Below are 27345 nucleotides of genomic sequence, written 5' to 3'. Positions count from 1 at the left end.
AGAAAGTTCAAATACCATGCACTATTCAAATATTGCAACCTACGTCCTCAATTATTTCATCGTCTACAATCTTGAAATTTTTTAAAATCATCATTATGTTACATCCTGTATGATCAGACCATCTCCATTTAAGTTTTATACCTAACCATCACGCATGACTTCCACCTTTTCTCTTATTGATTTCTTGTGTTTCTGTCGCTTCTTCTCATCCCAATGTATATCTTTCCATTGATTGATGAACAAGCCTCAAATTTTAAACAATATGAGCACGTAAAAGTCCATTTTACATATTCACAAATTGGTACTGGTAGTATGGTAGTATACACTGACTATAGACCTTCAGCTCAAAGCACATTGGGATTTTACTTCTGAACACAATATTCATTTTCCTGAGTGAGCTCCATTATTTTCATATTACTGTAATTATTCCTCAAGCCTGTATCATATTTGCTCTTTTAAGTTCTTCCCATCTTTTGCTGAAACTTCTCTGGATTTAAAGGAAACAAAACAACGTCACAACAAAGCGAAAGCAATCCTTTCTTCAACCCAGTTGAATGATGTGAAGACCTTTTCCATGGCTGCAGAAAATATTTTGGTAAAATGGAATCCCACTGATTAACTCCTGCCACAAGTCTGAAGTTTTCACTCACTTGACACAATCAAATGGAAGCTGTAGCCTTGTTGTATATATATTCTTAAACAAATTGATGTAAGTAGTTTTCATTCCACAGTTCTCAGGTTCTATTAGCGTAGATTGTATTGTGACAGAGTCAAATGCTTTATCATGGGCAATACACACTACACGGAGTGGTAACTGATATACACTGCTTCTTTTTATAACTTTGTTGACCACCCGTAGATGGCTCATTGTGCTTCACCCAATTCTAAAGCAAGCTCTTTCTTTTCCATGGTTAAACTCTAAAGTGTTTTCTGGATGATATGTAAAAACAAATTGCACGTTGTTGAGACAAGACTGATTTGCCTATAGTTCTTCACATTGTCCTTGCACACTTTCTTGTGAATTACAACAAATACAGTGTTGTTCCAACTATCTGGTATCATTCTCGTATGCAAACATGTGAATAACTGTGGAAGTATTTAATGTGCCTAAGTGCTTTCCCTACTTCTTCGGATAGTTCTTCTGTAATGTAATCATTCTCATAGTACACTGCCTAAGTATTCCATCATTTCTCAGCCTGCTGGGAAAACTTCAAGAAAAATACGGCCTAAGTGTTCATTTCCTTAGGTGCACTTAACAGATTTCTACAGAAAGCTTCAGACATCTTCAGTATGGTCTCCCACTTTGCTGCAACAGTCAACTGGCATCCAGACTGATGTGCTTTGGTGTCTACCAAAGATAAGTGCCTCTTTCATTTTCTTATGACTTTGGTTGTTCTGCATTGTCGCCCTTGTAATTCTCTAATTATACTTTCTGACATCTGCTTGTAAACTTTAGTGAATAGTTTTCTTTGGGTCAGTTAACTCCATATTTCTGTTCCACTTAGTTTCGATTCTTTTACGTTGTTCCACTGTCTCGTGTCCTCTGAAATTTTGATTTGTATGTGCTTCTTTGCTTCTGCAATGTATTACAATGTTTCCAGTATAATGTTTGTGAAAACATCATTTCTCATACTTAAATTTACAGTTTCTTCATCCTCCAGAACTTTAAACCTGTTTGTTAATTCTAAATGGTACTCTTCCTCTTATGTATACACTCTCTATATTCGGATATGGTATGTACAAAAAGTACTGCACTATAGCTTACGTAAGGTCAATGTTTATTCTTATTTTATCCCAGTAAGTCATTTGGCACAAGAGAATTGTATTGAGAATATTTTGCTCTATGAGCATGAAAGGTAATCACAATAAAATGTAAATGATAAATATAAATCATTTTGCTAAGCTGTACAGTACTGTGGTTTATTATTTAACACCATGGCAGATCTAGCATGACAAATCAAGCAAATAATTAATAAACTATCCAAATAAGTGACTGGATATCTATTCTGAATGAACATTACAAACATCAAACAATTAAACGATTTCATGCCAAATGCTGTTGGTTGAATATCAAGTGGGAATGCTCCTTTATACTTCAAATCTGGTACTGTGAACCAATTGAGCAAACACATCTTAGCAAATCATCTCAAAAGAGCCTGTGAAACATGCTTGACAACATAAAAATGGACTTTCTTAACACGCTAGGAATTTAGTATGCTGAAAATCTTAAGAAAGTATCTGAAATTAATCAGTAAGGTCAATTTAAATGAACAGATAGAATGCTCAAGACCAATCATCCCAACATCTATCTTCACATTGTGGATACAAGACAAATTGCTTTGAATCGAAATATGCTACAGAATCCAAAATGGCTGGATAATTTTCTCATTTTTCTCTTGTCAGAAACATAAAATACCTCATCGTCTCAGAAGATGGAATGTATTTTTAGGAACTGTAGGTAGCTAATGGCCAAACTAAGCAATTCATATTGATAAGATTTTGCACCAGGTTATACTTTTATAACATCAAAAAGTGAGAACTTTCCTAATAGATGGTTTGGCCACAGAGAATGCAGACGGTGACTTTTAGATTATCTCTATTTTATTGCACTCAACACAGAAAGATCTATCTGAAAATATAAGTAATAAATGATGACGTGGTACACCAACGAAAAAGAATGTTTCACTAACGTCTGCAGTTTTGTATCCAATACAAAGTAAACTTTGAGATTATCATACTGAGAAGTGTTCTATTTTCCATTTCACAATGTACTATATCAAAATTCTATATTCAGCAACTAGTTAACCAAAAAGATAATACCATGTTGAACTCCCATGTCTGTAATTTTCAAATGACCTCCACGAATCATTGCCTCATAATTTGGCCTTATGTCAACTAGTTCAAGGCCTTGAAGACCATATAATGGATGGGCATCAGTCTTCCCAGTGTCATCACATACAAATAATGTTCCTGTATCTTTCATTAAGGCACGATGGATCTGAAACAGGCAAAAACATGAAGCTAAGAAAATGGCCATATAAAGAGCTTGGCTAATTGACTGTACACACAGTATTCTAAAGATAAAAGCATACAATGGATACCAAGTCAAAAATTACAAGTAGACCTATAAATATACAAAGACTGCAATATTTATTGACTCTCAGCCTAGCTAGCTATGTAATAATGCTGCTATTGTTGTTAGCGTTATGCTCACACAACAGCAATCCTCTTACATAGTTAGATGGCATAGCACCTCATAAAAATTAACAGAAATTTACCACTAAGTCTTAAAATAAATAAATAAATAAATGTAATAAAAATATGGTATGGAAAGCTTCAGCAGAATGAACACACACACACACACACACACACACACACACACACACACACACACACACCTGTACAGCTACATTATGCCAGTCAGTTGTTGAACATGTAATGCCCAGATTGCTTTTCAGCGAGTAGACTGAGATGAGCAGTTGTGTCAGTTGCTGTGAGGTGGGTGAAGGGAGAAAAAAAGGTGGGGACCAGGAGGGAAGTGGTAGGTGATTGGCTTGGAGGCAACAGAACTGAAGATACGAATGTGGGAGAGAGGGGTAGCAGGTGCATGGGATAGGAATGCAACACACAGACACCATAGCCAGTGGGCTCATGCAGCACATGATGACAATTATGTGGTTGTGTGGACTGGGAGGAGGCAACAGAACAAGGAAAAGGAGGGCTGTTGAGTAAATGTTGTGGTTGCAATGGGTTAGCTGAGATTGAAGCTAGAAGGACTATGGAAACGGAGGACGTGTTGCTAGGATAACTTCCATCCACATAACTCCTGGAAAAGGACATGGTTCACTTGCTCTGGCCTGGAATTATATTGGATGATGAGGTGCACATGCTTCTTTGCAGTTGGTTCTTGGGGTGGTGAAAGGATATACTGTCCATGGGTAGCCAGCTTATATGGGAGCAACCTTTTAGTGTGGAAGGGGCGAAAGCTGTCTCAATGGAGGTACTGTAGATTGTTAATGGGCTTGACATGGACAGACGTATGGATGGAGCCATTGGAATGATGGAGGTCAGCATCCATGAAGATGGCCCGTTGGGCTAAGGAGGACCAGGTTAAGCGAATGGGACAGCAGGTGTTGCACCTATGAAGAAATGACAATAGATTACCTTGGTCCTGTGCCCAGATACCATCAAGAGCATCACTCAGATGAGGGGTTTGGGGTTTTTGGATGCCAGGAAGGTTTCCTCTATATGGATCATAAACAATTGGCATCAGAGAGTGCCATATAGTTGCCCTTGGCTATGTCATGGATTTGTTTATACATCTTCTCCCTAAAGGAGAAACAGTTATGTGTGAAGATTTAATAGGTCAGATGTATAAGGAATTAGTCTGAAGGACACTGGGTGATGCAGCATTCAATAGCACCACGGGCATGGGAGTGGGTGACACTGATGTCTAAGGAGATGGCATCAACAGTAACAAATAGGGATTCAGTTGGTAATGGGGTGAGGATAGTCGAAAGTAGGTGAAGGAAATGGTTCACACCTTCAATGTGAGAGGCTACACTATGAGCAATTAGTTGGAGATGTTAGTAGATGAGAAGCATGTAGAAGGCGGTGTGCAAGGGGTCATTGGGGTGAGGTGGGAGATGGATTCAGGGGAAAATTCTGGGATGGGCCTAAGGATTTGAGTAAGGACTGGAGTTATACTGGACTTCTGCAATAGGATGACTATGGCAGGGCCTCTCTGTGGAGAAGTCATACAGTTGGGAGACGTCTTCTCTCAAATAGTCACAGTGATTCATTGTGACAGTGGTGGAGGTTTTGGCTGCAGAAGGATGATTAAATCAGGGTCCATCTTGAGGCTGTGAATAGCAGTTCTTTCTTGCACTGATAGGTTTGTATTCTTGGGATGGGACCTAGGGAAGGATGGTGATTGGTGAGGCAAGTTGTATATAAGGAATTCCTGGTAGGTAACCATGAAGGGTTAGGTGAAAAAGGGGGAGTGTCCCATTGGATGGAGGCGTGAATTGCAAGAAGCAAGGTTTGATGTTGGGATTAGGTTAGCTTTGGTTGAAGTGATTGATAGCAAAGAACTGTTTCCACTGTATGGGTCAGGAGAAGGAGAGTAGGTCTTTGATGAGTCTCACCGTTTCTTTGCCCTGTACCCTTTGAGACTGGAGTCCTTTTTGATCTTTCCCGAGACTGTCTAACCTAAAAAACCGCCCGGTCCACGCCACACAGCCCCTGCTACCCATGCAGCCGCCTCCTGTGTGTAGTGGACACCTGACCTATTTACCTTTCGACTATCATGTACAACTGAAAACTGTTTATGAACTTGTTTCTTTTTCACTGAGGGGCATTTTCACCCTTGGTCATTCTTACAGAAAGGATGGCAGACCATGAGAAAAACAATTTTTCCACCCTTCAGATATCGAATGATAAGAACCGCAGAAAAGCACAATGTCCTTAGTTTCAGATGGAGGAAAAGAGAACTGTACATTCCATTAGAATATGTTCTATTTCCCTGCTACACACCACACACTACAGACAAGCTTTGAGGTAGTTACAAACGTAATTTTAAAAGAGAGTTTCTGTCATCTATGAGTCTGATAGAAGAAAAATTAGTAGTTGTACAAATCACTTTGAACTGTACATGTGACACTGAGTAGCCACATATCAGCATCTAAGAAAATTTCAAAATAGATATTTCTGATGTTCACACCCAAAGCTTTCACAGTTCCTGCTGTGTATACAGGGGGTGGACAAAAACATGAAATGATCAAAAACACAACACATTATCATAACTAATATTATGTAAGAAAACCATTGGCATTCAAAACAGTTTCCAGTCACCTCAGAATGGATAAATATCACATTTTTGAAAGGAATCTTGTATGAGCCTTCCAGCAAAATAATGGCAAGGTCAGATGACGATGGAGGTGATAGTGATCACACACCCTTCACTCCAAAGTAGACCACAAAGGCTCAATAATATTGAGATACAGTGGCTGTGGTGGCCAAAGAAGATGCAGAAATTCATCCTTGTGCTCAGAAAACCAGTCCAGGAGATGCAGCTGTGTGGACAAGGGCCCTGTCATCTTAAAACACAGCATCGCCTTTGGGGAACAAACTTTGCAGCTCAGTATGGACCTGATCCACCAAAATGGTCATGTAATTCTTGGCAGTAATGTGACCTTGCAGAGTAACAATGGAGCCCATGGAATACCCTGATGTGTCTGCCCAAATCATCACAAAACTCCCACCATGTAGCCAATAAGCAAAATATGATTTAAAATTGGAAGAGTTTAGACTGAAATGAAAGATAAAACAGTGAAATGATGCAGTGAGAGGGAGGAGGGGTGAACGTGTGAGATGAATGAGAGAGGTGGTCGAGGCGAAGAACAAAGGTGAGAAAATGTTAAATAACTGTCAAAAATGAGACAGATATAATGGGAAAAGAGAAAAGTGTGTAAAAGAGGGAAAAGATGTTAAATAACTGTCAAAAGTGAAACAGAAATACAGAGAAGGAATATTGAACATAAATAGAAAAGGGAAGAGAGAGAAATGAGTAAAAGAAGAGAACAGCCTGGTATAACTTAAAATTAATGACAATCGTTATGCATCCATTGTAGAGATGGTTCTTGTCTCTGGAGTTTGGAAGCACTACTGTACTTGATGACAGAAATTTCCAACTTTTGCTGCATTAGGACATTGAAATAACTAGATAAAAATTTGTGCCAGACCGGGATTTGAACCCGAATTCCTGCTTTTTGCGAGAGGTCACCTTAACTGCTTCAGCTATCCGAGCATGTCTCCCTACTGACCAGAATCTCCACATCAAACAATGGAAATCCAGGATGGAGTAATGACAATACTATGAAAATGAAAGATTGCTACTCACCATATAGCAGAGAAACTGAGTTGAACACAGGCACCACAAAAAAACTTCTAAGCATATAAGCATTCAGTCAGAATGACGTCTTCTGAAATAATCAACATAAACACATACATTCACACAAATGCAGCTCACATTGTCTCTGGCTGTCAGGACCAGACTGTGAGCAACTGTGCATGGTGGGAGAAGCAATCTGGGTGGTGTGGGGTAGCTAGGGGTGGGGAAGGAGAGAGAGGTCAGGGTATGGGTGGGGCATGGTGTAGTGCTGTTGTGGGAGCATAAAGGGATAAGAAAAGAGAGAGGGAGAGGGTAGGGCAGCTAGTTCCAGTCGGGAGGTTACATAGAGGGGGGAGGGTGGTCAGAAAAGAAGGGAGTAGTAAAAAGACTTTGGGTGAGTCTGTCAATAAGAAGGCTGTGGAGTGGGAACAGGGAAGGGGATAAGTGGGTGAAGGACAATGACTAATGAAGCTTGAACCCAGGAGGGTTACAGGAACATAAGATATATTGCAGGGGGAGTTCCCATTGTGGCTGGTTGCAGTACCCCCAATGAGAGAATCTCTACTCTTTAGACCAACACCTTCAGCCTATCATCCACAACTTACCCTCCTTTATAAAAGATGCTAACCATTTCCTCCAATGACTCTCCAAAGTTCCTGCTCCTTTACCACACAGTGCCCTGCTCATCACTATTAGTGTCACCTCTCTTTACAGCAACATCCCAAATGCTGATGGCCTAGCTGCTATTCAACGCTGCCATTCCCAATACAGTATGTATTACAAACTGTATTACAAATCTACAACCTCCTTCCTGGTCACCATAACCAACTACATCCTCAATCACAATTTCTTCTCCTTTGAAGGCATCATTTTCAAACAAATCCAGAGTACGGCAATGGGCACCTGCATGGCACCTTCCTACACCAACCTATTCATGGACCATCTAGAGGAATCCTACCTAACTGCTCAGAATCCCTAACCCCTCACCTGGTTCAGATTCACTGATGATGACATTTTCATGATCTGGATTGTGGATGAGGACACCCTATCTACGTTTGTCCAGATCCTTAACATCTTCTCCTATATTTGCTTCACCTGGTCCTCCTCAACCCAACTAGCCACCTTTCTTGATGCTGGCCTCCACATCAAACATGGCTACCTCTGTCAGTATCAAACCTACCAACCACTAACAATACCTCCACTTTGAAAGCTGCCATCCATTACAAACCACAGACTCAATCCCATACAAAATAGTCACCCATGGCTGTCCCATCTATAGTGACAAGAAGTCCTGCTCAAAATATGGCAAGGCTCTCACTGAGGCCTTCACAGACTGTAATTATCCTCCCAGCTTTGTGCAGAAACAGATCTCCTGTGCCTTATCTCTCCAGTCACTCCCCACCTCTGAAAGTCCCACTGTCCGGCCACAGACGAGCACTCCCGTGTGACACAATACCAACAGGAGCCACTGGATCACTTTCTCCATCTGGGTTTTGACTCATCTCATCATGCCCTTAAATGAGGAATGTCATACCTACTATCCTCCCCAACCCTCACACAGTGGTATTCTGCCGCTCACTGAACCTACACAATATCCTTGTCCATCCCTACACAATCCCTGCTCCCAATCCCTTGCCTCAAGGCTCATATCCCTGTAATAAATCTAGATGCAAGACCTGTCTCACACTTCTAACACAGGGCTACCTGTGAAACTAGATGTGTGATCTATAAGCCAAGCTGCAACCATTGTTCTTCATTCTACGTGGACATGAGAACCAACAGGCTGTCTTTCCACATCAGTGGCCACTGACAAACTGTGGCCAAGAAACAGTTGGAACACCCAATTACAAAGCACGCAGCCCAACACAACATGCTTCATTTTAATGACTGTTTCACAGCCTGTGCCATCTGGATCCTTCCTATCAAGACCAGCTTTTCTGAATTGCGCAGGTGGGTACTCTCCCTGCACCATGCCCTCTGTTCCTGTAACCCTCCTGGCCTCAACCTCCATTACTCATTCTTCTTCACCAACCTATCCCCTTTCCCAATCCCCACTCCTCAGACACCTATTCCACAAGTGCACCCACAGTCTTTTCACTCCCACACCCCCCTCCCCCTTGCCATCTTACTTCCTGACTGCATCTAACTGCCCTGCCCGCTCTCCACCATGGTCTTCTGGCCAAAAGCTTATTTGTTTAGTAATCTTTTTGTTGTGCCTGTCTGTGACTCAACATCTCCATTATATGGTGAGTAGCAGTCTTTCCTTTTCATAATATTGCCAAGTCTTCATACACCACCCATTACAAAGTAGTGTCCCCTGTCCATTATCCCCCTTCCCTTCCAACCATACAGTATTATCATGGGAGGTCAGATACTACTGAGGACCTGCACTGAAAGATTGATCGCCATCACATGCGTGTACTACATAGGTATAGTGTCCATTCTTTTGGGTATGCATGTCTGAAAGAGGAGACACCATACCTATATAATAAGCACCAATGTTGAAAAAGATATCAGAAGAAAGGTTCTGAAACTTGTCGACATTTGATTAAAGCTACAGTAGTCTCGCAAACAGAAAGCACATTTTTGACTTCTCATAGTCTGTTCTCTTACATCAGTAGTTTCCAATTTAGTCTGTGCACATTAACTTTCATTCTAAAACATTTCCAGCTTTTTTATTTGTGTGTTATCTAATTGATAATTTATTAATTCTGCACATTATGTTTTCATTTCTGCAAAGCGTTTTCCCCTTTCTCGACATCTTTAATTACTGTTGAAGTATCTACTCATTAATACTCATGCTTTACTTATTTTTCTAACTGTGGTTAGCAGCTTACCATCTACTACTAGATTTGCATTCTCCCTCTACATTTTTCCTAGTACTGTGATTCATCAGTGCCCTTACTAACTCTCAATGTTTCCTTCTATGCTCATTTACACAATCTGTGTGAAATGAAAACAAGAACTCAAGAGGGGCAATGGAAACAAAACAAAAACTGTTTCAATGTCTACTGCTAGAACTGCTGAAATTATTGAAGACAGGTCTCATAACTGTAATTTTCACCACTAATCCTTTTTTCAGGCATCAAGAAAACTGCAACTCTGAAAGAGAAAAGTATCAGAACAACTGTGAACTGTGCTTGCTCTAATTATTTGCAATGAACAAACCATACTTTATCACATATTATGTGCTCGAAGTAGACAGGTTTTCAATTACAAATTCCAAGGGCAGCCCTACAATTTGTACTCATAAATTGACTTTCATACTTGGTGATGATATGGTCACATAAAAAAAAAGCTTTACTGTGATCTTCACATTACATTTAAAAAAAGTCCTGTGATAAATGTTTGGATGAGCTAGTTCACAGGTCTATTGCAATGACAAATATTGATAAACAAGGCAATGAGATGGTAAAAAAGCCACCACTTAATTAATAGTTTACCATGTCTGAGCCATAGAACAGAATTACACAGTGTTTTATAATTTTTCAGTGTTTTGTCATACGTAAAATATAACAAACTTACCGTGGAATGCCATGACTGAGTAACACGGCGTGGCATTGTTGTCATGCCTTCCCAATGAAGATCAATAAATGGAACAATTTCTTTATCCTTAGAAAACATTGTCCTGGGTGTGCCCTCTTTTGCACTTGCATGTTTTAAGTTTCCTAAGGCAGTTACACACATCTGTGTAAATGCTGTAATAAATATTTGTTTAAGTGGCAAGTACAAGTAATTACAGTAGAAAATTAGAAATATAAGATTACACACACACATCATACATTCATGCAATATTCATTCCAGTATTCAGTGCAACCTTCACTGATGTGGAACGTCCCAGTTATATGTCCATAAAATATTTATTGCAATCTGACATCAATGTGCTGTGTTAGAGAAAAATCATATGAGAATGTGGGTATGAGGAAAGGATTGGGAGACGATGCTGCTTAGTAGAATTTTGCACAAAGCATAATTCATCCATTGGTAACAGTTGGGTTAAGAACCATAAAATAAGGCTGCATACATGTACATTTTAAACTGAACACCTTTCCAAGGGCAGATGTGGAATTTGACCATAATTAATTGCAAAAAATATAGGACATCAAGGAGAAGAGACATTGATAACTTGCAAGAACCAGTGGTTGTTAAGAGTTTCAAAGGGTACATTAGGCAGCAATTGACTGAAACAAGAGAAAAGAATATAGTAGAAGCTGAATGGATAGCTTTGAGAGATGAAACAGTGAAGGCAGCAGAGGATCAGACAAGTAAAAAGACAAGGCCTAGTAGAAATCCTTGGATATTAAAGAAGATATTGAATTTAATTGATGAAAGGAGGAAATATAAAAATGCAGAAAATGAAGCAGGTAAATTGAATACAGACATCTAAAAATGAGACTGACGAGAAAGTGCTAAACAGCTATGCAGAAATGGCTAGAGAACAAACACAAGACTGCAGAAACATGTGTGACTTGAGGAAAGATAGAGACTGCCTATAGGAAAATTAAAGTGGCCTTTTGAGAAAAGAGAAGTTACTGTATGAATATCAAGAGCTCAACTGAAAAACCTGTGCTAAGCAAAGAAGGGGATGCTGGAAGGTACGAAGAATATAAAGAGGGGATACACAAGGGCAATGAACTTGAATGCAATATTACAGAAAGGGAAGAGGAAGTAGATGGGGATATGGTATTTCAAGAAGAATTTGATAGTAGACTGAAAGATTTAATTCAAATGAATGCCCATGAACTAGGGAACATTACCTCAGAACTACTGATATCCTTGGAAAAGCCAGCCATGACATAATTATTCCACCTGGTGTGAAAGATGTATGAGACATGGGAAACAACCTGACTTCAAGAAGAATGTAATAATTATAATTTCAACAAAGGCAGATGCTGACAGCTGTAAATATTACCTACAAGTTCAGTAAGTCATGGATGCAAAATATTGATATGAATTATTCACAGATGAATGGAAACAAACTAGCAGAAGTTGCTCTCAAGGACAATCAGTTTGGATTCCAGAGAAAGGTAGGAACTCATGTGGTGATACTGACCTCATAACACACCTTAAAAGGTACGTTAAAGAAAGGAAAACTTATATTTACAGCATTTGTAAAAATTTTTTTGGCAATATTACCTGGAATATTTTGAAATTCTGAAGGCAGTAAGGGTAAAATACAGAGAATGAAAGAACATACACAATTTGAACAGAAACCAAATGACAATTTTAAGATTAGAAGAGCATCAAAGAGAAACAGTGATTCAAAAATAAGTGATAATTAAATGGACACCCTAGCTGCAAACGGGCGTTGATGTATTTCATTGGGGACATGTTGAAAATGTGTGCCCCGACCGGGACTCAAACCTGGGATCTCCTGCTTACATGGCAGACGCTCTACCCATCTGAGCCACCGAGGGCACAGAGGATAGTGCGCCTGCAGGGACTTATCCCTTGCACGCTCCCCTTGAGACCCACATTCCCAACATGTCCACACCACCATATTCGTAGTGTGCCTAATAGTTGTTTGCCCATCATACTCATTACTCGTGGTAGATTAATGTACATCAACACCTGTTTGCAGCTAGGGTGTCCATTTAATTATCATTTCATTTCTAGCAAAGCTGCATGGTCATTTACGGTAACCGTTCATTCAGGAACAGATACTGTCGTTACATATAGTCAAAAAAATAAGTGACACAGGATTGTAGCCTATTCCCAATGTTATTAAATCTGTAAATCAAGTGAGTAGTAAAAGAAATCAAAGAAAACATTGGAGAAGGAATTTGTGTTGAGGGAGAAGTAATAAAAACTTTGAGGTTTCCAATGACAATGTAATTGTGTCAAAGACAGTAAAGGACTTAGAAGATCAGTTGAATGGGATTGACAGTGTCTTGAAAAGAGGATATAAGATGAACATCAAGAAGAGCAAAACAAAAGTAATGGAATGTAATCAAATTAAATCAAGTTATTCTGAGGAAATTAGATTAGGAAATGAGAAACTAAAAGTAGTAGATGAGTTCTGCTATTTCAGCAGTAAAATGACTGATGACAGCTAAAGTAGAGGTGATATAAAATGTAGACTGGCAATGGTAAGAAAAGTGTTTTTGAAGAAGAGAAATTTGTTAGTAGCAACATAAATTTAACTGTTAGAAGGTCTTTTCTACAGATATTTGTCTGGAGTGTAGCTTTGTATGTAAGAAGTTCAGGCAAGAATAGAAAAGAGGTCTTTGAAATGTGGTGCTACAGAAGAATTCTGTATATTAGATGGGTAGATCATGTAGAAAATGTGGAAGTACTGAGTAGAATTGAGGAGGAAAGAAATTTGATGCATAAGGGATCAGATTATAGGACACAATCTGAGGCTTCACGGATGCATTAATTTAGTACTGGAGGGAAGTGTAGGAGGAGGGTTAAACTTGTAAGAGTTGTAGAGGGAGAGCACAAGACAAATGCTGTAAGCAGGTTCAAATGGACGTAAGTTGCAGTAGCTATTCGGAGATGGTGAGGCTTGCACAGGATACTGTAACATGTAAAGCTGCAGTGAACCACTAATTAGACTGAAGACCATAACAACAACAACATGAATTTCAAATAGTCAGACCTGTCTTTTGCTGAATCTTGAACTTGGACAATATCAAAAATTGGATACAATTGCATTTAAGAAAAAAATGAAACCTCCCAAGGAAATTTCTGGAAAATATTTTGTTCTTAGCAGTGCCAAATTTTTCACAATAATATTTTCTAAAACAAATGTTTTACACATCCATGTATGTTATTTTATGGTGAATGATTATCAACAAAATGAAAAGCAAGTTGAACTTAGTTGCTGAAGCACGATACCAGCACGACAATTCCATCAGATGTGCAACATACCAATTTCTGGATCCACTATCATTACTCCACATTTAACCATTCAATCTCTTAAGATTTCTGTACAGCACTGCCAAGTTTAGGTCTCTAAAGAAGTTGTTCATTATATTAAGAAATAGTACAGCACAAGAACAAAGATTTTATGAGTTATTGGAGCAGAACTATCATTTGGAAATGAATCCTTGTCAAAGGTAATTACACATCTTTGAACATAAAAACACATTAATTTTAACAATGACAACAGTAATCAGTGAGAGGAAAAAAGTAGGACTACACAAATTTCAATCAAATATGTAGAGGGATGAACATGTGAGCACCACATCACTGGACACTAAGAGACGCATGTTACATGCCTGGGAAGTTTCACAAAATCAAAATGGTTAAAATAAGGCCTCCAGGACATGAAAATTAATAACAAATTAGCTGTGTAACTGTTACAGCAACTAAAAAACATAAGCTGCAAGAAATGATGAAACGTCTATTAATAACCAAAACAAGCATAATTTCAAAGTTAGGAGAACTTTTCAAATGCTTTAAGCATTATTCTGTTATCCCAGTGCACAAAGGTTAAAAAATATTAAGCTGAAATTTATGGCTAACAGTTTTAAAAATAATTTGCAAAGTACTACCACAATTAAGTTTTGAGGTTTCTAGAAAGAGAAATTAGTAATTATTCCAATAAAATGTAATTAATGCTAGACTAAAAATAATTCAAATGACTCTAATAAGTATTAGAACAGTTATGTATTTTAATGTCAAGGCCTAATTTACATTTTAAATAGACACACACTCAAAAACTGCATGCAACTTACCAGCCTGGTTTTTCTTGAAACTTTCCAGTCCTGTAGGAGAACAGTTTTTGCACACAAATACGTAGTTCATCATGAAAGGCACAAGCTTTCCAAGCTGAAGACCTATACATGACTCGTGGTACCAATGTAAGCAGCTGGCACACAGCAGTTCTACAATGTTTAGGTTACGCTCCTTGCCACTTTACAGAAAGACAAAAGAAACATAACAATGGTTTGAAACATTTTAAAAGTTCCACATGTTCTATTTGATCCTGTGACCTACCAGTAACAACAACCTTTCCTCTCTGGCCGCTGCTTGGAAGCTGTTTTATTTCCATTCTTCCCCTCCCCTACAGGTTTCAATATTGTTGTTCGTGCAGCATCACTGTCTCCAGGGGTTCCCACAGTCATCTGTTTATTTTTCTGTACCACTTCCTCTTGGGGAGGACCATTCTCCTTAACATTACTGCTTTCTTCTTCATTTGATTCACTACAAGTTTGAAAACAAAATATTTGACTATGGAACAACTTCAGCTAGTAACAAGAGAAATTTGTAGCTAGGAGACAACAGTTCCAGGAAACTTACGTCAAAACCATTCACCTCATTTTCAAAGTTACACATAATGGAAATAATATTTTATTATCCCAATAAAAAAAGGACAGCTCACATTACTAAGAAATTTCTTGTTGTGACATATTAATAAACGACTGTTTGTCTGTCTTCGAACTTAAGTGAAGACATGTTTCATCAAAACTGATTGACACAGTGATAGTTGTTGAGTACTTTGCTACACAGTGTTCTCACACTCAACTGGAAAATGTCATACATGAGAAGTGAGACTGCTGTTCTGTTTAGTAGTGGTTCCATTCAAAGTATGACACCTTTTTTCCATACACACCCACCCACACACACCCCCACACGCACACACGCACACACACACACGCGCGCACACACACACACACACACACACACACACACACACACACACACACACACACACACACACACACACACACACACCCTTCATTCACTACTTCCATGACTCAAAAATCTATGTGCATCATTTTCCATTAGGTTGCACAGAAGCCTTGCTTTTTTTGCCTTCTGATGAATCACACGAACATGTACGAAGTAAACTACTTGTTCAATGCCACCTAGATTATGATTAAACTTGTCTTAATGCATGGATATGCTGCAATGTCAAAACAGCGGCGCAGTAATAGGACATAAGAAATAGTTCCTTTAATAGGATATAAGAAATAATTCATTAGTAATGTGAGCACTCTCATTTCTTTTGTACCATGAGTACACTAAAAGGTCAAGTGATCAGATCTTTCTAAATGGGTGAGAAGATGATGGAACCACTTTCCTGAAGATACAGAATGCAATGTACAGTGTATGAATTACATGACTGCATTTAGGTTATTAATATATTGTCAATGTAATGGTCAGTACAGATTTCATGTTGAATGCAGGTGTAAACAAAAATATGTCATGACTGTGCTGAAGGATGATTTAGGGAAACCTTGTGCAACGTAAATTTGAATGAAATTGTTTTTCTGTTTGGTCAACAGTTTAATCACTAATTAATGTCAAAGTTTTTTGTTTATGAGTAGTCTTCGTAAACTGCATATGGCTGGAACTAGCAGCCACAAGCAGATGTCAGAACATACAGCCACAAATGATACTTCTTAGTTAATATAGACAATCTGAGGCAGGCATGTAAATGAAAACTTATACCATGATCTCTTTGGTAAATAATGAAATTACAAGCAGACAATGGGTGTCAGTACAGTGGTGAAGAACCAGTACTGTCAATAAACACACGCAAAATTAGGAAAAAACTCTCCTAGCTTTTGGAACCGTTCATTCCTACTTCAGGGAGAAATGAAGTCAGGGAAGATTAAACAGGAGAGCCAGATTAGTCACTCCCGTGTGAAGATGATGAAGGGAGATTTCACAGCAGGTGTGTCCCTTTCAAAATGGAATTTAGTAAATTGCCTCTTCTTTTCTAATCTTCTCCAACCTGTTTGTCCTTCCATTGTGTTTCCTTAATTGAATTTTTATCTTGTTCACAAACTGCAGAAACTTCTAAAGAATCCACACCAATTAAGGCCATATAAGCATTGTCTTTTCCGGATGTACTTCTGACCAAAAAGCGATTCTAGTGGCTTGAGTCTAAGGTTTTTGTTAATCACACATTTTGCATTCTTTTGTTGATATTTCCATAGGAACTTTAATTCCCTAACACACATGCATTATATCTAAATGAGAAGTAAAATACTAGTTTTCACAGATTTAGCTTTAAAATTTTTTTTAATAAGAAGGAAATATTTTCTTAAATATTTTCATCCCCTAATACATCCCCTTAGGGGCTGAATTTCCAAAAACAAAGAAACAAGTAGTCTTTTAAGTAAAAGAGGAGAAAAATACAAATTTTCATAAATTCAGCTTTGAAAATGTGTTCGTAATGAAATGATTTCATGAAACTTTTCAGGCTTTATTTTACTCCCTTACAGGGTTGAATTTCCAAAAACACTGAAATGTGTATTCTTCTATTTCTAACAGAGAAGTCAAATACCAATTTTCATATATGTAGCTTTAAAAATGCTTTAGTAGTCCTTTAAAAATGAATCATTTTTTTAAAAAACTTTCACCCAATATTTTACCCCTCTTCGTGGTTGAATTTACAAAAATGCTGAAACATAATTTTTTTCTGACTGAGAAACCAAACACCAATTTTCATAGTTCCAGCTTCAAAACTATCTTAGTATCAACATTTTTCAAAAAGTCTTTCATCCCCTATTTCACCCTCTTAGCTGTTTGGGCTGAATAATGATGTGTCAGTGAATCAGTCTAGTCCTTTTTTAGCCTCTTAGGGGTTGAAACAATGAAACACATGTTTTTTTTTTTTTTAAATTTCTGACCAAGAAGCCAACTACCAATTTCCATAAATTCAGCTTTAAAAATGCTTTCATTATGAAATATTTTCATAATAAATTTCATCATCTTTTTCACCCCCTTAGGGACTGAATTTCCAAAAACAGTGAGATGAGTATTTTGTTTTATTTCTAAAAGAGAAGCCACATACAAATTTTCATTCATTCATTCATACATACATACATACATACATACATTACCATTTGTTTCATAGATCATGAATATGATATTTTTTAATGATGTGGAATGTGTCACTTTAATATGAGTTTTCTTTACACAAAATTATTAGTTGTTTTTTTTTTTTACAGTTACTTTTTCATATCTAAAAATTCATCTACTGAATAGAAGGAGTCATCATTAAGAAATTCTTTTAATTTGCTTTTAAATGTTGGTTGGCTCTCTGTCAGACTGTTAATGCTGTTTGGCAAATGACCAAAGATTTTTGTGGCAGCATAATTCAGCCCTTTCTGTGCCAAAGTCAGATTTAACCAAGAATAGTGAAGATCATCCTTCCTTCTAGTGTTGTAGCTATGCATTTTGCTGTTACTTTTGAAGTGGGATGGATTATTAGTAACAAATTTCAAAACTGAATACATGTATTGCAAAGATACTATGAATATCTCAAGTTCCTTAAATAAATGTCGGCAAGGTGATCCTGGGTGGCTTACAGCTATTATTTTGATTACATGCTTTTGTGCAATGAATACTTTTTCTCTTAATGACGAATTGCCCCAAAATACACTCCTGGAAATGGAAAAAAGAACACATTGACACCGGTGTGTCAGACCCACCATACTTGCTCCGGACACTGCGAGAGGGCTGTACAAGCAATGATCACACGCACGGCACAGCGGACACACCAGGAACCGCGGTGTTGGCCGTCGAATGGCGCTAGCTGCGCAGCATTTGTGCACCGCCGCCGTCAGTGTCAGCCAGTTTGCCGTGGCATACGGAGCTCCAGCGCAGTCTTTAACACTGGTAGCATGCCGCGACAGCGTGGACGTGAACCGTATGTGCAGTTGACGGACTTTGAGCGAGGGCGTATAGTGGGCATGCGGGAGGCCGGGTGGACGTACCGCCGAATTGCTCAACACGTGGGGCGTGAGGTCTCCACAGTACATCGATGTTGTCGCCAGTGGTCGGCGGAAGGTGCATGTGCCCGTCGACCTGGGACCGGACCGCAGCGACGCACGGATGCACGCCAAGACCGTAGGATCCTACGCAGTGCCGTAGGGGACCGCACCGCCACTTCCCAGCAAATTAGGGACACTGTTGCTCCTGGGGTATCGGCGAGGACCATTCGCAACCGTCTCCATGAAGCTGGGCTCCGGTCCCGCACACCGTTAGGCCGTCTTCCGCTCACGCCCCAACATCGTGCAGCCCGCCTCCAGTGGTGTCGCGACAGGCGTGAATGGAGGGACGAATGGAGACGTGTCGTCTTCAGCGATGAGAGTCGCTTCTGCCTTGGTGCCAATGATGGTCGTATGCGTGTTTGGCGCCGTGCAGGTGAGCGCCACAATCAGGACTGCATACGACCGAGGCACACAGGGCTAACACCCGGCATCATGGTGTGGGGAGCGATCTCCTACACTGGCCGTACACCACTGGTGATTGTCGAGGGGACACTGAATAGTGCACGGTACATCCAAACCGTCATCGAACCCATCGTTCTACCATTCCTAGACCGGCAAGGGAACTTGCTGTTCCAACAGGACAATGCACGTCCGCATGTCTCCCCTGCCACCCAACGTGCTCTAGAAGGTGTAAGTCAACTACCCTGGCCAGCAAGATCTCCGGATCTGTCCCCCATTGAGCATGTTTGGGACTGGATGAAGCGTCGTCTCACGCGGTCTGCATGTCCAGCACGAACGCTGGTCCAACTGAGGCGCCAGGTAGAAATGGCATGGCAAGCCGTTCCACAGGACTACATCCAGCATCTCTACGATCGTCTCCATGGGAGAATAGCAGCCTGCATTGCTGCGAAAGGTGGATATACACTGTACTAGTGTCGACATTGTGCATGCTCTGTTGCCTGTGTCTATGCGCCTGTGGTTCTGTCAGTGTGATCATGTGATGTATCTGACCACAGGAATGTGTCAATAAAGTTTCCCCTTCCTGGGACAATGAATTCACGGTGTTCTTATTTCAATTTCCAGGAGTGTATGATGTGTATGAAAGCAGTGAATGAATACAGGCATAGTAGGCTAATTTATTGATATGTTTATCACCAAAATTTGCAATAACCCTAATGGCATAAGTAGCTGAACCTAGCAGCAGATCAATGATGTGTTTCTTCCAATTCAATTTCTCATCAACACACATCAAGAAATTTTGAATGTTCTGCCTTAGCAACAGATTTCAGTTCATAGTCTATATTTATCAACAGTGTTATGCCATTTACTGTACATAATTGTATATGCTGTGTTTCTCAAAATTTAGTGAGAATCCATTTGTAGAGAACCACCTAATAATTTTAGGAAAGACATTATTTACAATTTCCTCAGCTGATTCTTGTTTGTTGTGTTTGGTTATTATACTTGTATCATCAGCAAAAATAACTAGCTTTGCATCATATGAATATAGAGTGGCAAGTCATTAATATGTATTACAAACAATAAGGGATCCAAGACTGAACCCTGTGGGACACCATTCTTGATACCTCCCCATTTAGAGGATTCTGGTGATTTTTGCAGACTATCTGTACTGTTAATTTCAACCTTCTGCATTCTTCCAGTTAAATATGAATTAAATCATCTGTGCACTATCACCTTCATACCACAATACTTAAGCTTATCTAGAGGAATTTCATGAGTCACATAATCAAAAGCCTTTGAGAGATCTCAAACTATCCCAATGGGTGATGTTTGGTTATTCAATGCATTTAATATTTGATCAGTGAAAGCATATATTGCATTTTCTGTTGAAAAGCCTTTCTGGAAACCAAATTGACATTTTGTTAGTACTTCCTTTTTACAAATACGTAATGCTACTCTTGAATACATTATATTTTCAAGAATTTTGGATAAAGCTGTCAGAAGTGAGACTGGGCAATAAATGTTAGCATCAGACCTACACCTTTTTTATGCAATGGTTTAACAATAGCATATTTCAGTCTATCTGGAAAAATGCCCTGTTTCAGTGAGCTACTACACATATGGCTGAGAATTCTACTTTTCTGTTGGGAACGAGCTTTTAGTACTCTGTTGGAAATGCCATCAACTCCATGTGAGCTTTTACCTTTGAGTGAATTTATTATTTTCCTAATATCAGTAGGATAGATGGGTTGAATTTCAATTTTATCAAATTGCATAGGTACTGCGCCTCTTCCACATATTGCCATGCATTTTCTAATGAATAGCTAGATCCTATTTTCTCTACAACACTTAAAAAATAATTCTTGAAAATGTTTTCTACTTCTGACATCTCTTTAAAAAAATTTTCCATTGAGTTTGATAGAAATAGTCTTCCTGTGCTCTTGGCTGACCTGTTTCCCTTTTCACAATATTTCAAATTGTTTTAATTTTACTGTCAGATGTTCTAATCTCACACATAATGCACATACTTCTGGACATTTTAGTAACTTTTCTTAATACAGTGCAGTAGTTTTTATAATGTTGCACTGTTTCTCAATCATTACTCCTCTTAGCTATAAGATACATTTCCCTTTTCCGTTTACAAGATATTTTTATCCCATTAGAAAGCTATGGTTTTTTAGATGGTTTCTTACAATTATATTTCACTGTTTTCTTAGGTAAACTGTTTTCAAATATTTTAATATATTTAGCTTCAAAAATTTTTGCATAATGAAATATTTCCGTAAAATCTTTCATCCCCAATTTCACCACCACAGAGATTGAATTTGCAAAAAAATTTTTTTAACCTGAGTAGTCAAATATCAGTTTTTATAGATGTATTAAAATACTTTAGTAGTTCTTTAATAATACTTTTATGTTAAAAAAAACTTTCACCCACTATTTCAGCCCACATAGGAGTAAAATTTCACGCATTTCTTTATGTCTTATCAAGAAAGCAAATAACAATTTTTGTAGGTCTAGCTTCAAAATTGCCTTAATAGTGACATATTTTCAAAAATCTTCCATCTCATATTTCACCCCCTTCAGTGTAGAATTTCTAAAAATCTCTTCTGAAATGACATCTACAGTGAGTCAGGACATTGCCTCATACACACACACACACACACACACACACACACACACACACACACACACACCTCTTTAATTTCTGCATTGTGTAGCTGGAGTCAGCCCAAACAATTACTACTTGTCATGCCTTTCAGGCGACATCCAGTGCCAAAAGAAAGTGTTCGATTGTTTCCCATTACAAACAAAACTTTTAAATCACAATTTTATGTGCCCATTTGGTATAGCACTCGCAAATTGGACTAGGCAGATACTTGTTTTATTGATATGTATTGATAGGGACAGAAAAAAACATGAAGAATAAACAGCAATCCAGCAGTGACTGTCACACGCATGCTTAGTGGTAGCAGTCAGGAAGGACCACGACAGTGCTATCATTTTGAGAGTACTGGTTATTCTTTGAGTTTTACTGTCCCTGTTAATATATACTGATAAAATAAATATCGCACTAGACTAATCTAGGAGTGGTCCACCGAAACGGCACGTAAAATACAACTTCAAAAATCATCTTGTTTCTAAAAGGAAACAAAATGACACTTTTCATCGAGACTTTATTTTGGATAAAAGACATGACGAGCACTACTTATCTGGGCTGACTCCAGCTACACAATGCAAAACTAAAACTGCAAGTACCTGAGAAAATACAACTGACGACACTTAGGGGAGACACTCTGTAAACTCTTTCTCGTCAGACATATTTAAAAAACATTGTATGTACAACAATTTGTTGTTTTATTTATTTTTTCCTTGCAGTCAGTTTTCCCAGAAAACAGAAAAGTTGTGTGTATGACTTATTGGCTTATGATTAGAATACTACTATGGAATATGAATTTGTAATAACATTAAATGAGACCAGTGTCAGAAAGAGGAGGGAAGAGGATGCGGACGGAGGGAGTGGGGAATGGACACAGAACATAGAAAGGGGGAAGGAGGAGAAGGCCAAAGAGAGTTGGAGGAGATGGAGAGACACAGTGATAGAAATGGGGGGGGGGGGGGGGGAGAGAGAGAGAGAGAGAGAGAGAGAGAGAGAGAGAGAGAGAGAGAGAGAGAGTGTGTGTGTGTGTGTGTGTGTGTGCGCGCATGTGTTTGTATGTAAGGGCGCCTGTGTGCATGTATGTGCACACACAACATTCTTTGTGTTTCCCATTTGTCTTTCTGAAAAACTAAGTTAGTGTCCCTCTATAATAAACAAGATGTTGATCTCAGGAAGATGAAAGGAGGTTAGCATTTTCCATCACAGATCTTGACATACCATTTCCATACCACATAGTCTGAAACTATGCTGTGACATGACAAAGATTTTTTTTTCTAATTTTTGATAATCCTAATACTTTTAACAAGCCCTATTTTGTATTATTTCAGTAAGCCTTTGCTGTACGGTATGTATATTTTAAGAAGTACGTTCTAACACATTTTTAAACATACTGGCTTTAGTTCTCTCTTCTTAATAGAATATTGAGCATATTTTTTCACAAATAGCTTTTAACAGCTGTTCAGTTTGGTTTCAATAAAGTATTCTCTACACACAATAGCAACACATGATCTCACAAATTTAGTTTTGTACAATGAAACAAAAAAATTACCCTGTTGGTATTTTTAATTTTGTTTCCCAGATCTTTGATTGTAAACAATATAAAATTCTTCCAAGAAAATTAAAATATTTTGATGCTAAGGCATATGCCTTGTAAGAATGCTTCAACAGCAGAAAACTGAGAGTCAAATTAGCAATTTATACCACAGGTTAAAAACTATATCTGACATGCAGAAACATTAAATACAAAGTCCTGTAAAGTTTAGTATGCAGCCTACTCCTGTTCTTGACCTGCATAAATGATTAATCAAAGACAGTGGATGACTCTTCTACACCTATGATGTTTGTTGATAATACAGGTATGCTGATCATGGGCCCAAATATTTCCTAACAGTCAGGAGAGTAGTGGAACAGTTTTACAACTGATTTGCAGCAAAACAGATTAGCTCTTTGTTTTACAAAAACACATATGTTGTTTTTGTGGCCAATTGAATGGTGCACTGCACAGAAGTTTACACCAGTCTCCACAGAAACTAGCATCACTTAGGTAAGCAATACATGACACTCACACCACACTCAATACGATGTGGAGTAACCTTCCAGGCAGCACAATGTTCAAACAGCCACAACCATAGCACAAAAGTTCAGTGTGATTTTACTTTGCAATTCCTTGTGAGATCTACAAAAGATGTATACCAATGAACTTTGCTTATGTTAGTCTGCTATTGTGGGACAAAAATACCATAGTCCCTTTTTTTTTTAAATTCTAGTGACTATAGTATTTTTTTTAGAATGCTGCTCATGTGATTTTCAGTAAGATAAGCAAATAGGGATTTTGGAACTAAACAGCCAAAGTTAGGGCTCATTGACTGATTACAAAGGTATGTCAAGGGAGATACTACCAAGTAAGCATAAGATTTTAGTACTTTGGTTTTGAAAAAAGTTACTACTTTTCAGTCACCTAATCATATTTGCGATCTTTCTAAATGAGTTGCAAAAACTAATGCCTGTGCTGGAGAATGAAATGTTTACTAAGTAAATATAATGAATTTGTCTCAATGGTCCATTTTCTCTCCCTTTATTTTCAGCTGTTTGGAAGAACTAATTGAATTTAGTAGCCAATGAAACTGGTCAGCAACTTTTTTGTTACAAAGAATTTCAGTGATGTGCCTTGCTAGCTCATGGGTAGTGAACTGGAAAATGAAATCAGTTTTTAGCTCTCAGGCTCAGTTTCCTTGATTCCCTTTAGCAATCAAAACACCAGAAATCATTTTACATTTGTTAGACTTCTGAGTCTTACCTGAAATATTCTGCAGATTTAATTATTGAAAAGCAAAAATTACCACACATGAGCCTCAGTTAAGAAATCTACCTCTGGGAAATGAAGGTGTTTTGGCAGCACTGCTGATGAATCATCACTGACCACTTATAATCACAATGTGTTTGTTGCCAATTGCATCTTAGCATTGATAGTTCTGACATTTCTTGAAAGCGACTGCTTGCATTAAGTTATTGAATGCTTGCAGTTTGTGTTAATTCATAAGAAGAAATGCCTCAACCTATGTAAATTCTCTTTGATCTATTTGTGTACAATTAACTCTGAAATTACAAATACAGAAACTTAATCCTCTTGAAAAGAAGTGTTGTGAACTTTACTTTCAGTCTATGGTTGATGACAAAGACCAGAAATGTCCCACCCTTTATCTCCTGCCATCACTAATACAACATATGTTGTTTCTCATGCAGTACACAATCACATCACATGCTGTTCCCATGATTTGGAGGAAACTAAATGACCATACCATGGACTGTTATTTTTGTCTCACAGTGAAGAATTGCTGCTACCAGTACCTCATACTGAAATGTGACAGAGAGTGAAGATAAATACGGTGGTGAACACACAGAAGGCAGCAAAGCAGATATGCATGCTATCCAACATTTCGAGGCCACTGTACTCAAATGACCCACACTTTTTGTCTCAAGGGGATCTCAAAGGTTTTGTTCATAGTTTAAATTTATCAAAGCAACTAGCTAAACTTTTACCTTCATGATAAAAGGACAAAATCTTCTTACAGATGCAAAAGTCAATGATAACTGTGACTCTTATGCTGTTTCTCCTAAATATTTCTCCAAGAAAGATGACTTGGTTTTTGATAATAATCTGAGTTTACTATAGAGATTCTTGGCTAAGGTTTGAATATAAATGAGAGGAACTTGTTCATATATTCCAACAAAATTCATCTGAAAGCAGTACTTCTCCACAACGATGATAAAGTTCTTTCTGTTCCGAATGCTCATCCAGTTAATCAGAAGCAGACAGAGGAGAACTTTAAACTGAAACTCACTATCACCCAGAACAAAAAATGCAAATGACATACATATGGAGCTCTCCAGGTAACTGCTGTATTTCAAGGCATACAGCTCATGTATGCAGAGAACTGACACTTTCTGTGCAAGTAGGACATCATATGCATAATGAAAAGACTATTGTGGGGGCAAAAATGGCCTGCTTGGCATGAACTACAGCATGGACAGAAGAATATGGTGCACACTCCTCTTATTGATTCCAAAAATGTGCACATTAAACTGGGCCTCATCAAAAACTTTATGAAAGCCATGGACAACATTTTAAATGGATTTAAATACTCTCAAAAGAAGTTTCCAAGGGAAAAAAAGGAAAGGAATATTTGTAGAACAGTAAATTATGAAACTAACGCATGATGAAAACTCCCTTAATTTGTTGAGTGATGTTTAAAGAATGGCATGGTTGTTTTCACAAGCATCTGAAAGAACATATTAGGCAACAATAGGGCAGAGAACTGTTACAATTTTGTATAACAACTACTAAGATGCCTTGTTATGTGATTAAAAACATTTCACTTAAACCACATTTCTTGAATAATGATTTGGACTTCTTCCTGGATAATCTCGGCACTGCTACTTATTTATTTATTTTGTTTCATGTTTCAAAGATCATTTGAACAATTCTTGTATCCAAATGACGTGGAATGAGTCAGTTTACAGGATGTCTATATGTGATCAGTATTAACATTAATGAACAATTTTTTTAGTCCCACTCATACAACTGCACTTTAAAACCAGGTCTTTTTTACAGTAACCAGTTTTTTTAATAAAATTTCATCCATGGAGTAGAATGAATTGCCCAGAAGAAATGATTTTAGGTTAGATTTAAAACTTGATTTTGTAACATATATTTCACATTATTAGAAAAATGATCAAAAATGTTTGCTGCTGCATATTGAAGTCCTTTCTGAACCAATGGCAGCTTTAATAATGTGTAATTAGGGTCATTTTTACCTCTAGTGGTTTAGCTGCAGACATAACTGAACTTCTCAAATAGTGGTGAACTGTTTATGATGACATTCATTAGTTAATCTGTGTACTGTGATGGGGCAGTTAACATGCCTAGCTCCTTGAAGAGACGACTACATGATGACAACTGATCCTTAATGCAATCAATACTTTCTTTCTGAGTGATATGGTACCCTAAAAATATATTCCATACGACGTTATCGAATGGAAATATGCAAAATATGTCAGGAGGCTGAACTGTTTGTTTCCAACACTAGAAATTATACAAAGAGCAATTGTTTGAGAAGCTCAGTAATATGCTTCTTCTACTTCGAGTTTTCATCAACATATACACCCAAAATATTTTGAGCATTTTACTTCGTTTAGTGACTTCAATTGTTGGTATAAGGGATAGTCCATTTCGAGAAAAACACATGATAATTCTTCGAAAAACATCATTAATAATCTCTTCTGTTGCTGTTTTCCTAATAAGATTTATTATAACACTAGTATTTTCTGCAAAAAGTACTAATTCTGCTTGACGGATGTTCAGTGGAAGGTCATTCACATATACACACTAAGAAAAAAATCACACACCATGAAGGAATTATCCGAATGGTATGGTAATCAGTACAAGTGATGTACATGTACAGACAAACAATAACAATTTTTAAAAACTGGATGATTTATTCAAGAGAAAGAGCTTCACAAATTGAGCAAGTCAATAACATGCTGGTCCATCTCTGGTCCTTATGCAAGCAGTTATTTGACTTGGTATTGACTGATAGAGTTATCGGTTGTTCTCCTGAGGGATACGATGCCAAATTCTGTTCCATTGGTGCATGAGA

The 27345-nt window shown here is 38.1% G+C and overlaps 1 protein-coding gene across 1 annotated transcript in view; it reads right to left on the bottom strand.

The window, feature by feature from the left end:
- Positions 1-27345, bottom strand: part of LOC126199731 (set1/Ash2 histone methyltransferase complex subunit ASH2-like) — a 102288-nt gene that overhangs the window by 53333 nt on the left and 21610 nt on the right. Inside the window, exons 2-5 of the mRNA XM_049936648.1 lie at positions 14837-15043; positions 14575-14753; positions 10418-10590; positions 2821-2998 (exon numbers count right to left, since the gene is read on the bottom strand). Of these exons, the coding sequence (XP_049792605.1) occupies positions 2821-2998; positions 10418-10590; positions 14575-14753; positions 14837-15043 (737 nt within the window). The remainder of the gene's footprint in view (positions 1-2820; positions 2999-10417; positions 10591-14574; positions 14754-14836; positions 15044-27345) is intronic.

Source organism: Schistocerca nitens, chromosome 1, assembly GCF_023898315.1.
Source record: "Schistocerca nitens isolate TAMUIC-IGC-003100 chromosome 1, iqSchNite1.1, whole genome shotgun sequence".
Classification (NCBI taxonomy): domain Eukaryota; kingdom Metazoa; phylum Arthropoda; class Insecta; order Orthoptera; family Acrididae; genus Schistocerca; species Schistocerca nitens.
Note: the sequence above shows the minus strand (reverse complement) of the source record. Positions and strands in the feature narration are given on the sequence as shown.